Source organism: Dromiciops gliroides, chromosome 5, assembly GCF_019393635.1.
Source record: "Dromiciops gliroides isolate mDroGli1 chromosome 5, mDroGli1.pri, whole genome shotgun sequence".
Lineage (NCBI taxonomy): Eukaryota > Metazoa > Chordata > Mammalia > Microbiotheria > Microbiotheriidae > Dromiciops > Dromiciops gliroides.
The window spans coordinates 143,875,911-143,889,430 of record NC_057865.1 but is presented as its reverse complement, the minus strand read 5'-3'; the positions used below and the strand labels follow the sequence as shown (position 1 = coordinate 143,889,430).

The window sequence follows — 13,520 nt, the reverse complement described above, 5'->3', positions numbered from 1 at the left end:
CCTATAGCAGCTCTAGGGTGGAGCAGCAGGGGAGTCCTGGATTTCATAGAGTTGGATCATCTGTTTCAACCCTCTCACTTTGCAGAAGAGAAAACTGAGTGCCAGAGGAATGTAGAATGCTCCTGGTAGATCTGTGTTCCCTCCTTCCCATTAACCATGTACATTGGAACACATTTCCCCCACAGAAATAGTGTCACAATATAAAACAGTCTTTTGTCTCCCAGATTAGCCCACAAAAGTCTGTTTAATCCTATAGGGTGAATGAAACATTACACTTATGCAATTTTATTGTTTTCTGCGTTTTTTTAATTGTTAGTATTTTATAGCTTAAATAAGCTTTATATTATAAGTTGAATAAGTTTTCGTTGGCTAGGCTAGGACCCCAAACCATTTTATGGTCATGTTTGTTTAAGATGTAATTTAAATTCCAAATCAACAACTTAGAATAAATATTTGAAACACGAGTCATTTATAAATTGGAGATTGGTTTGTCTTCTGATAAGCCGAAAAAAGTTCATCGATATTCAATCCTCATACTTGTCACATACTACATGTGTGACACTGAATAAATCACTAAAGGTGTCTGGGCCTCAGTTTCCTCATTTGTAAAATGAGGGGGTTTGACTAGATGACAAACAAGATAATGATGACTATGTTCATAATCATGATTGTAGTCATGGTATTTGTGTAGTTATTTATGGTTTATAAGGTGCTTGACACATATTATGTCAAAGGACTTTGCAAACCTTAGAGTGTTGTATCATTATTATTATTGCTCTGAATCTATGATCTTGTTTATTTTAGGGAGGTATAGGAAGGCAATGAGTTGTCATTTTACTAAAACAAACCAAGTTCCTGATAGGTTATGGTCATATAAACAGCAAAAATAGATGGGTCACATGCCGCCATTGCCTTTTCCACTTCAAGGTCAAGGGAAAACCTTGATTTAAAGTTAAATTCTCCATGTGGTATCTGGTTATATGGCACTCCCTGTCTGAGCAGGTTGTCCTTTATCAGTTTTTGCAGAAGAAATTTGGAATACTAGGGTGTTAAAGATGGAAAGGACCTTGGAGAGCTATCAGTCTAATGCTATATTTTTTAAAGACTGGTGAAATTAAGGTTAAGAGAAGTTGGTGAACTGACTTCTCCAAAGTCACTGGGCTAGTTATTATCAGAACCAGGACTAAAATCCACTACATGTTTCACAATTCTAATGCCAGTGCTCTTTTCATTCTACTGTACTACCTAGAAATATTCATGTGTCTGGGGAAATAAAAGACAATGTAACTGAGAGAAAAGCTTTCTCTTTTTGAATTTAACTTTTTTCAGTTAACAAAAATCTAGGGTTTTCTTCTTCCACCCATTTTTCCTACCAATTAAAAAAGCCCCTCAAAAAACCTTTATAACCAATATGGATAATCAAGGGAAACAAATTCCTGCATTGGGCATATCTGAAAAATAGATGTCTTATTCTGCACTGTGAATCCATCCCCTCTGTCTCAAAGGGGCAGGGGGGGGGGTTGCCATGCATCATCATGGGTCCCCTCAAATCACAGCTGACCTGAGTAAGTATGTCTAATCAATATTTAAAAGCAAATGAAGGCAGACATTGCCACCCCATGTTTTGTGCTTTAGATGAAACCTGTTCCCTTTTTGGCATTAAGGTCCTCTGACACCTTGAAAGTTATTTATGTGGGGAAACAGAACCCAGTCTTCCTAAAGATGCCAAACAATGTCAGGTAGTAAATAGAAGTGACAAGTGAGTGGTACAGGCTGTTAAGTGCTTTGGGAATTCAAATGACACCAAAAGTCATTCCCTGAGCATCTGTTGAGCATATGGTGCTTGGAAGTTATGATAGAGAGAAAAATGAGACCGTGCAATTCCTACCGTCGAGGAGCTCTATAAGCTCTACAAACTCCCATATAAAACAGTGAATACATATGGACATTTTAAAATATTTTTCCATCTTTGTATGAGGCAACAAACAACTCTCTCCCTACCCGCCTCTTTTGTAGATGCTGTGAGAGAAGTGAAGAAGTACTCCGTCAGTCATGGGCTTGAGAAGAGTTCAAACAGCAATCCCAGTGCTTATGAACATGTACAGATGAAACTTTTTAGAGCACAAAGGAATCTTTACATTTCTGGATTCTCCTTATTTCTGTGGCTGTAAGTAAAATGAATACTTTAAAAAGAAACTTCTTGGGGGCTGCTAGGTGGTGCAGTGGATAGAGCACCGGCCCTGGATTCAGGAGGACCTGAGTTCAAATATGACCTCAGACACTTGACACTTACTAGCTGTGTGACCATGGTCAAGTCACTTAACCCTCATTGCCCCGCAAAAAAAGAAAAAGAAACTCCCCCCCCCAAAAAAAAAAACCCATCTGCCTATTTATTAAACCATTCTCTGACACACTGGTGGTTTCACCAAAGAAATTCAGTACCAGACTTTACATGATAGAATCTATGGACCGAATTGAGAATTGGATTCCTAGCCATTATACCTGGTTCCTAAAATTCTAGATGTCTTCACTGAGTAGATGTGGCTGCACCAGGGCCAAGGTCACAGCATCTGCAGAGGAATCTTCCTGAAGTCCAAAGTGTGGCCTATCTTCTCCAGTATTTTCCAAGAAGCAGCCTTCATTGACTCTGTCACACTGCCTGAAATTCCCCCAACCCCTACTGTTTTATTTAATGTGCTTTAGAGCACTAGTGCAATACAAAAGTTATCTGAGAGAGAAGAGACGAAGCTGTTATCACCTATTAGCAACACAACTTTACTTGCTGGTCATTTAGCATACCTTGCTGTAATGAGATGCTAGACAGGTGAGTTGTGATAAGATGTTAATGAGGCCAGGGATGCAGACATTATCCATATCGATCAATTAACAAGCATATGTAAGTACTGATTATGACCCCGGCACTGCACTAGGCTTTGGGGATATAAAAAACTGAAATGAATCAATCCCTGTTCTCCTCTATAGAGGAGATGCCATGTACATATGCATAAATGTATACAGAATAAATAAAAGGTGGTTTGGAGTGGAAGATCACTAGAAGTTGGGAGAATAAGAAGAGCCTTCATATAGAAGATGGTACTTTTTTTTTTAAGAGCCATGTTTTATATCTCATCATGTGTTGCCATGACCAAAGAATTCATCACTGAGTGATCAGCGTATTGGTGGTGAATTTCTCCACACCTAAGTAAATATACTGGTTTGTGGAAAGCAGAGTCTATTGCCAATACCAGGACACACAATGTTTCTCCAGCATAATGACAGAACATGCCAGCACTTAGATTTTGCTATCTGTGGCCTGGTGTTACACCTCTATTCCACTTCAGTGACATGTGAGAGTAGGACTCTGTGTGTGCCTTTTGAAAATCCAAGTTTGTCAGTGGATTCCTACACATAGAGGATGGTGCTTTAGCTGAGTCTTGAAGGAAGGAAAGGATTCTACGAGGGGGAGATGAGAAGGGAATACTTTGCAGTTAAGGGTAATGCCTAATTCAAAGGCATGGAGTTGGGGAAGGGGAAACCACATGAGAGAAAACAAAGAGCCATTTTGGCTGGACCAAAAAGTGTAGGAAGGCAAGACATTTCTAACAAGTTGAGACATGGTTATGAAGGACTTTAAAAGTGAAACAGAGGAATTTTTAATTTATCCTAAAGGTCATAGGGAGCCAGTGGAGTTTATTTCTTGGGGGTGGAGGGTGGGGAAGGAGGAGGGATGATATAGTCAGATCTTTACTTAAGGAACACATTTCTGTTAACTCTCTGGAGGAGGAATTGGAGAAGAAATTTGAGGCACAGACACCAATTAGGAAACCATTAAATGGTCCAGGTGAGAGGTGATGAGGCATGAACCTCATGGTAGCTGTGTGAGTAACGAGAAGTGCATGACATGAGAGAGAATTTGGAGGAAGAAATGACAAGATTTGGCAACAGTTATTGGATATGTAGAATGAGGAATATCGAGGAGATGAGGGTAAGGCCAATGCTGTGAATGTGAGAACCCAGAAAAATTATGGTTACTCAACAGAAATAGAAATAGGGAAGTTTACAAGAAGGGTGGGTTTGGGAGGAGACTTTAATGAATTCTGGTTTGTTTTTTTGTGCAGGGCTATGAGAGTTAAGTGACTTGCCCAGGGCCACACAGCTAGTAAGTGTCAAGTGTCTTAGGCTAGATTTGAACTCAGGTCCTCCTGAATCCAGGGCTGGTGTTTTATCCACTGTACCACCTAGCTACCCCAATGAATTCTGGTTTTGAACAGAATGAGTTGGCATCTTAAGCCAATGGGACATCCAGTTTGAAATGTCAGTTTTTAAATAGTCATTTGGTGATGTAGGACTGGAGCCCAAGAGAAAGCATAAGACTGGATATTGAGATTCAGTATTCTTCTGCATAGGGATGATAATTAAACCCATGGGAGCTTATGAGGTGACCAAATGAGAGACTGTAGAGGGATGAAACAGGTCCAGAGCAGAGCTTTGGGTGCACCAATAGGTAAGGGGCATAATTATAAATGATGAGCCAGCAAAGGAGACTGAGAAGCATCAGTCACACGAGTAAGAGGAGAACCAGAGAAGAGTATCCCGGAGGAGAGAGTGGTCAGCATTGTCATTTATAGCAGAAAGGCAGGAAGCATGAGGAATGAGAAAAGACCATCTCATTCAACAATTATGAAATCATTGATGCCTTTGGAAAGAACGGTTTCATTTGAATGGTGAGATTGCAAAGGGTTGAGGAGTGAGTGAGAGAGGGGAAGGGAAAGCAGCAAAGGTAGACAGCGATTGGCATGAAGTTGGCTGAGAAGGGAGGAGAAAGACAGGATGATGGCTTGCAAAGATGGTAGGAACAAACGATTAAAGGATTGGTGAAACTTAGTCATTTTCAAAGGTAGCAGGAAAGGAACCAGTATAAAGGAAGAAGTTAAAGTTTAGAAAAAGTGGGGTAATTGAGAGGACAGTCTTCTGGAGAATACAGGATGGAGGTGAGAATAAGGGTCCATGTAGTGGGATCATCTTTGTGAAGGGAAGGACCACCTAAAAGTCACAGGCAAAACTGAAGGAAGTTTGGGATGATGCTCTAAAGAATAGGTCTGATCAGGGTAGGGGCTGGGGAGAAGGGAAAGGACAATATGGGGACTATATGAGGGAACTTGTAAGCGAAGTTACTAAAAGGAAAAAGGAAGTGGGAACTGAGTCAGAATTTTGCCTTTGACCACACTTGACCACATGCTACAAAAATACTGAGTTCTAATCATTGGCCTGTAAGCATTCTCTAATGTTATAACCTGCTAGCATTCTTCTGGGCACTAGTAATAATCACAGAACTGTGTTATAACTATCTGTACTCTTCCTTTTTAAAAGAATGGTAGGAATAAAGTCAATTGATTGATATATAGAGAGAGAGATAAATAGCTGGGTTTTATTTTTTATTTTTTTATTTTACATATAAGGTATTTTATTTTTTCCGTTACATGTAAAAATAGTTCTCAACTTTTGTTTATACAAGCTTTACAATTTCAGATTTTTCTCCCTCCCTTCCCCCTCCCCTAGACAGCAGGTAATCTGATATAGGTTATATCTATATACATATACATATATCTATACACACATATATCTATACACATAATAACATTAATCCTATTTCTGCATTAGTCCTGTTATAAGAGAAAAAATCAGAGCAATGATGCAAAACCTCAAAATAGAAAAAAAAACACAACAGCACCAAAAACAAAAGAAATAGTATGGTTCATTCAGCATCTATACTCCACAGTTCTTTTTTTTTTTTCCTTTGATTTGGAGATCCTCTTCTATCATGAGTTCCCTGGAACTCTTCTGTGCCATTGCATTGGTGAGAAGAATATAGTCCATCACAGTAGATCAGCACTCAATGTTGATGTTACTATGTACAATGTTCTTCTGGTTCTGCTCATCTCACTCATCATCAGCCCATGCAAGACCCTCCAGGTTTCTCTGAACACCTCCTGCTCATCATTTCTTACAGCACAATAGTATTCCATTGTATTCATATACCACAACTTGTCCAGCCATTCCCCAATTGATGGGCACCCCCTCAACTTCCAGTTCCTTGCTACCATGTAAAGAGCAGCTATAAATATTTTTGTACATGTGGGTCCCTTTCCCCTTTCCATGATTTCTTTGGGAAAAAGACCTAAAAGTGGTATGGGTCAAAGGGTATGCACAGCTTTATCGCCCTTTGGGCATAATTCCAAATTGCTCTCCAGAATGGTTGGATCAGTTCACAGCTCCACCAACAATGAATTAGTGTTCCAATTTTCCCACAGCTTCTCCAACATTTATTATTTTCCTTTTTTGTCATTTTAGCCAATCTGATAGGTGTCAGGTGGTACCTCAGAGTTGTTTTAATTTGCATCTCTCTAATCATTAGAGATTTAGAGCATTTTTTCATATGGGAATAGATAGCTTTGGTTTCTTCATCAGAAAACTGCCTGTTCATATCCTTTGACCATTTCTCAATTGGGGAATGACTTTGATTCTTATAAATTTGATTTAGTTCCCTATATATTTTAGAGATGAGGCCTTTATCAGAAGTACTGGCCTCAAAAATTGTTTCCTAGCTTTCTGCCTCCCTTCTAATTTTGGATGCATTGCTTCTGTTTGTACAAAAATTTTTTTAATTTAATGTAATCAAAATCATCCATTTTGCATTTTATAATATACTCTGTCTCTTGTTTGGTCATAAACTGTTTTCCTTTCCAGAGATCTGATAGGTAGACTATTCCTTTCTCTCCTAATTTACCTATTCACCTCTTATGTCTAAATCGTGTATCCATTTTGACCTTATTTTAGTATAAAGTGTCAGATGTTGGTCTATGCCTAATTTCTGCCATACTATCTTCCAGTTTTCCCAGCAGATTTTGTCAAATACTGAGTTCCTATCCCAGAAGCTGGAGTCTTTGGGTTTATCAAACACTAAAGACTCCAGCTTCTGGGATAGGAACTCAGTATTTGACAAAATCTGCTGGTTTTGTTTTTTTTTTTATATTGTTGTAAGCCCTCTGAGAGTTAAAATGAGTCCTCCTTTTTTCCCCACCCTTTTTCCTTGTACTTCGGGGTTTCAGAACATCTCTAGCTGTATAGTACATGCCACTTTTCTTCATGAGAAAAGTATCTATGTCAAAGGTAAGATTAGCAGTATCTTTCTCTTCATATGAATCTCAGGACAAGTATTTGTCCTAATTATGAGACTGCAATTCTTTTGTTTTTCTTAGTGTATTGCGACGTCTGGTTACCCTCATTACTCAACTGGCCAAAGAGTTGGGAATCAAAGGAGTGCTGAAAATTCAAGCAGATAGTAACAATGATGCTGCCAAAAAATACATGGAAGAGAATGAAAGGCTAAAACAGGTATTTATTATTCTTTTTTAATCACCCCTCCTCCCCATTCCCTCACCCCCATGACTTGTAGCAAATCCACTTTGTAAAAAACAAGATGTGTTCAGGGATATTTTTTTGTGAGCAAGAAAAAATAGTTTCTTTTTTTCTAATTTATTAATGAGAGGCAATGTAGCATAGTCAATAGGGAAATGGCCTTGAAGGTAGAAAGACATGAATGCAAATCCTGCCTCTAACACAATGATGGAATGACTGGGCAGGTCCTGTAATCTTTCATTTACAGAGGAGTCGTTGGTATGCTTAGTAAAAGAAGCTTCCACTCTAGGAATGCCTCATACCAATGAAATTATAGGTCCATATCCTCAAAAAATCATTAGTAGGAAGTGTCTAAAAATAGAATTCTTTAATACTCTTTTATCTCTCAGGCTCTTGGCCTTCCCTATTTCTCCTTGAGACAGATTAGCTCAGGCAGAAAATCATGCACCGTACCAGTGGTTCCCTGTCTGTGGGATCCAGCCCCCTGGGGAACTCTGGGGTAATTTACTAGGAGTAGCATGAATTTATATTCAAAACCCATAAATAAACAAACATACCTTTTGTAGGCTAGATAAATATGTTTCAAAAATGAATTTGTTACTCTCACATGTAGATGAATGTTGAGAATAATAAGATACAAATCCATCAAAAAGTGTTAACCATAAAGCACCGGCCCTGGATTCAGGAGAACCTGAGTTCAAATCCGGCCTCAGACACTTGACACTTACTAGCTGTGTGACCCTGGGCAAGTCACTTAACCCTCATTGCCCCGCCCCCCCCCAAAAAAAGTGTTACCTGAATTCATAGTAGCTTTTTGTTATGAATTGTCATAATCAATAAATAATGATGTAACTGCTTGCAGTCATGTGAGATCTGTTGATGTCACAGAAGTGTCCCCAAAATTGAAAAAGTTGGGAAAATCTCTTATAGTGTCGTGTCCTCCAATCACTGAATGTGTTGGAGTAATAATAAAGCAGAAAATAATAAAAGGAATTAAGCAGTCTGCCCACCCTAAGCTGAGTTGGAGTCTATGGGCCTGTACCACAGTCAATTACTCTACTAATATACCAGTGTGCTGCTGCAGATAGCCTCATGTTGGCATGTGTTCCACCATCCAGTGGCCTGTTCCACCCTTCCACTGCTATTCAGTTTTGTTTGTGGGCTAAATTATATTCCCCAGCAGAGACATGAATTGGACAAAATAGCTTTCTATACTAAATTGTTCACAAAGCATTTATTTTTCCTACTTGAAGATAAAGAATTAAAATTCACAATTTAGGAATTTTGAATGAAATGCTGAGCCCCATAATCCCAGATCATTTTCACTTCCATTGTTCCTCTGATACCTAGTAGCTCTGTGACTGCCTCTCTGTGCCTCAAGTTCCTCACCTGCAAACTGAAGGCATTGGACTGGATAATCTCTAAGGCATCTTCTTGCTGTTGAATCTGCGGTCATATGAACATTAAAGGCAGGCAGTCTCTACTAGTTTTTCTTGCTCTAAAATTCTGTGAATCAAGAAGAGAGGAATAAAAGTCAACGTTTTTATTTAACTTTTCAGTTTGGGATAAGGTCAGGTGCTCTCAATTTCACTACATTTTGATCCTAAGACTAATTGAGGACCAAGTGAGTGGGAAAATAAAAGTGTGCCCTTTTGCTTGTGGGTGTTAACTCTTCACATGGCATGCATGACTTGTATCCAGCACCAAATTCACTGGCACCCATAATAACCCATAATACATTGAGCACTATTTCTCCTTGATCCAGGTTAGAGCAAAAAGGTACAGTAGTGAAAATGCCAGCTTTTATTTATGAGACTGATACAATTCAATATTTCTAAGTAAATGACATAGCAATGCAGGTAAGACCAACATAAACATTCTTCTAGCTCAGTGCTCCCTTCCTCCCTTCCCCCCCACCCCCATGCTTTGATGAGTGTTAGAAATAAATTGACTTCAAAAAAAAGAAAGGAAAAAAAGAAATAAATTGACTTCAAGGAAAGACAGTTTTATATGGAGCTTTCTATAAGCAAGGAATAATTAAAGGAAGACTGAGGAAGATGTTCCAACTCTTCTTAAAACAAAAGGAATCTGCTAGGATAAGAGAATCCCTCAAATTACAGTTGAATACAATTGAAATCCTCTGTTTTCTCTGGTAAGATTTGTGAAGTTTGCATAGAGATTCATTTACTAAGGCTTTCCTTTTTCTCTGTGAACTTAGTCTTTTATAGCTGGATCCTCTTGGGGTAGAAAAGGAAGTTCTCAACTTTGTGATTACTTGCAGTTTATTTGAAATTTTTTTTGTATGGTTTTGCATGATTTGAACCTCTGCTGCCCCACCTCCCCAAACCATATTGTGCTTTAAAAAATTTAAATAAATTACAATTATATCTTTTCTTGGTTTTTTTTTTACATCACTAAAACTTTCCTCAGTATCTCTCCCCCTTTGTCTGCCAGGGAGCCATCCACATATTTGTAAAGGGAAAAAAAAGAAAAAAATCTGCAAAACTGTTGAAAAATTCAGAAAATCTCTGCATTGTACCAGTTTTGCAAATGGGTGGGGTGAGAGTATTTTCTCATATCTCTTCTTAATCATGCTTGCTCTTTGCAATTCTGCAGCATTCCTGATTCCATTATTGAAGTTATTGTGTATATTACTGAGGGGGGGTGGTTTTGGCTCAGCTTAATTCATGTAGGTCTTTCCATGTTTCTTTTTATTTATTACAATCAACACTTCTTGAAGCACATTAATAATTCCATTACATTTATATACCACAATTTGTTTAGCCCAATCGATGACCGTTTACTTTGTCAAACAATGTTGTTCTATGTGAGATAGCAGTCTCAAGTTGATTGTCCTTTCTTTTGTGACATGTCTTAGTATTTTGATATTTTATTTCTTTGGTTGATGACTTTGCTTATTATCTTTTGCTAACCTTAAATTACATTGGTATTTCTCTTATAAGGAATAGGCTAGATTTTTATATCTGTACTTCTGATAATTTCCATCCAAGTACAGAGGTTGTGAACCTTGGTCCCTGCTTTGAGTGTGTTAACTTTTAAGTGTTGCTTCAGTCAAATGCCTGACCTTTGAAGTTATCTCATCTGGTTTTCTTTGCCTGTCTTAGATTAATTAAATGAAGAGAAGTTATCTTAAGGACTCTCATATTGGTTTTTTAAATATAATTTGAACTCTCTGGTATTCATATTGAGTAAAAATAATTTAGGACATTGACTTATGATTTAGTCAGTTTTCCAAATGCCATATGTAGAAGTAGTACATAATATATTTTCATAATGTCCTTCCATACACAAGACCCACTTCCCAACAACAACAAAAATAGAATGCTTTCTGTTATCATTTGTTTGCTTAAAGGTCATGATTCTATACTTTGATTAGAACTATTAGTAACATCAGCTAGATAATTCAGCAGCTAAACATTAGTACCCACTACATTGTATAAGGTACAAGAGAACAGTTTCTTTAATAGTGTTAGTCACCTAATATTTTGGATTCAGATTTCTCACTTTCATCTTCCCTCTGAAGCTGGAATTTGAATTTGGTAAAGACTCACCTTTCTCATTTCAGGATGTTTCAGTTAGATTGTAGCCAATAATTTAAAATCGATCTAGTCAAGTAGTCTGGTCAGTGTCCATTTCCCTGGGGAAAAAAACAAAAACATGATTCCAGTGAACATTAATTTCTTGCAAAATTTGTTTTGTAATAGGCCTTGGAGAAAACTGGCAAGGGAGATGAACAGATGACAGATGCAGAAAATAAAAAACTAAAGGAAAATATGGAAAAACTGAAAACCGAGTTAAAGAAGACTTCAGACGGTAACTTTCTGTCCATGTTTGGATGTGGAAAGAGTAACTTGACTTTTTATATACTGTTTTATTTCAGTATTTTCCCCAAAACAGAACTAACCCAGAAATGTCCACCTAACTGGAACATCATGTCCTATTTATAGATACTTATTAGAAATATAAAGGTAAAACATTGCTTCATCCAAAAGAAACATACTCTTGTTTTACAAAAACATTGGTTTTTCACAGATTTATGTTGTATACACAGGGCAGCTGACTTGGCAAAAGAGCCATGTTCAAGAAAATGTGTTTGTAAACAAATTTTTGTAAAATGAATCATATTTTACCATTCAGTTATTTTATCATTTCTGAGATATACTCCCAAGGAAAAAAGTTTCATCCTAAGAAAACTGTTCCTTACTACCAGTATGAGCTCATAGTCTGAGATATGCAGAGAAAAATCTTGTCATCTGTCGAATATAGGAAAAATGTCTACTAAAACCAGAGGATGGAGACACAGACTGGACCTTTCCCCAGAGTGGTAACTAGGGGGTAGGGGAAAGGTCTGGGCAGCCATCTTGGGCCTTATTTTAGGCATATAGCCTTACATGAAATTGTTACATCCTTTGCTATTCTTATAAGCAATTAGGAGATTTGGGTTCTTTCCCTGATGATTAATCAAGTATTGGAGGGATAGTTCTGTTTTACAGTAGCACCACAGCTGTAGAAACAGGTTGGACTCCTAGGACAGAGCCTGTGTTTAGGATGTCTGTGTTGAAATATTCGTGTGACAAGTCTCCTGGATGCATCTAACAAAGAAATGTTCCCTAATTTCTGTGATTGATTGGAGGGACTCACCAGTCAGATTTCGAAAATAGTCATAGTAGGTCTCCAATTCAAAACCTCTTCTAGTACTAAAGGAATCATTGGTCAATTTACTTTGTCCTCACAAATTTAAATCTTTCATTATAAGAATTGCCTGTACTGAAATTTGCTAAAAATGAGCGCTGTTTACTCAAACTGGGTATAGTTACCTTCATTGAAATATATCCAGATTTGAAAGTGGGGTGTGTACGATTAGAAGGGTTACTCCAGTACATCCCTGATGTTTTTGCTATGGGTCCTTCACCTACCAGTGTAGCTTGAGATCCATCTGTGCCTTCTCTTCCTGCAGTTCTTGATCATGTCTTTCTACAAATATTTCTTAGAGAATCTACCCATAATACTAGAGACCTTCCTTGGACCTCCTTTTAATATTTTAATAGACGTGGATAGTCGTGAACCTAGAGTCTAGAAGACACAAGTTCAAATCCAGCTTCAAACACTCTAACTATGTGGCCTTGGGCAAATCACTTAACCTGTTGTTTCCTCATTTTAAAAATGCAGATAATAACAATAACAAGGGTTGTTGTAAGGATCAAGTGAAATAACATATAAGTAAAGTGCTATGCAAATTTAAAGTATTATATAAATGTTAGCTATTATTTTTATTATTTTGTGAATACCACTGAATAGTCAAGCTATCTACATCTTATCCCCCATTCTTGCTATACAACAAACCCACTTTCCTCCCCTCATTCATATAGGTCCTGGTTGATGTCATTTGTCCTATTTCTCTTACACAAATCATAATTCATCAGTTTCTGGCCACTTATATCCACCATATGGCTTTTCCATTGTGTTTGGGTCACCTGCAATTTGTGACACACTTTATAATTGTATAGTATTACTAGGAGAGTATTGGTATAAAAAGATGGGCTTTTCCAGCAGGGAGCATGTTGGAATCTTTAAAAGTGCTGAGAAATCTCCCAAATGACATCCATCCCACTCTTGTTCCTCTATAATTCTGTGCCTTATTCAGTGCCCACTGTAGTGCCTAGCCAAGAGCTAGTTACTGATGGACAAACTCATTGAGTTTCCCATCCAACTGCATGTTGGTGGGCATCATTCATTTGTTTATTCCTGTGTGGATTGCTAGACCTATTTTGAGTAGTTTGGGATCTCATGGGGAAGGTCCTGGAATATTCCAGGGTTTGATGCTGTCAGCATAATGTCATCCATGAACAGGAAGCTCTGGAGAATCTCGTCATGTGTAAGAAATCTTTCTTTAATACCTCTACCTTCATGGTTTTCTGTGCAAACACCTTTCTCACATACATCTACCTTGCCTAATCAATTATCAGGAAAGCACTGAACAAAATTAACTCTGTAATTTGTATCTATTGAGGAAATTTGTCTGATCTAAATATCTGCCTGGGAGACACTTGCTTGTTTCATTTCCAGTGTTTTCCTCAAGG

The 13,520-nt window shown here is 37.8% G+C and overlaps 1 protein-coding gene across 1 annotated transcript in view; it reads left to right on the top strand.

The window, feature by feature from the left end:
• LOC122727941 (B-cell receptor-associated protein 29-like) overlaps positions 1-13,520 on the top strand; it is a 65,293-nt gene that overhangs the window by 8,125 nt on the left and 43,648 nt on the right. Inside the window, exons 4-6 of the mRNA XM_043965899.1 lie at positions 2,017-2,167; positions 7,260-7,395; positions 11,145-11,253. Coding sequence (XP_043821834.1) covers positions 2,017-2,167; positions 7,260-7,395; positions 11,145-11,253 — 396 coding nt within the window. The remainder of the gene's footprint in view (positions 1-2,016; positions 2,168-7,259; positions 7,396-11,144; positions 11,254-13,520) is intronic.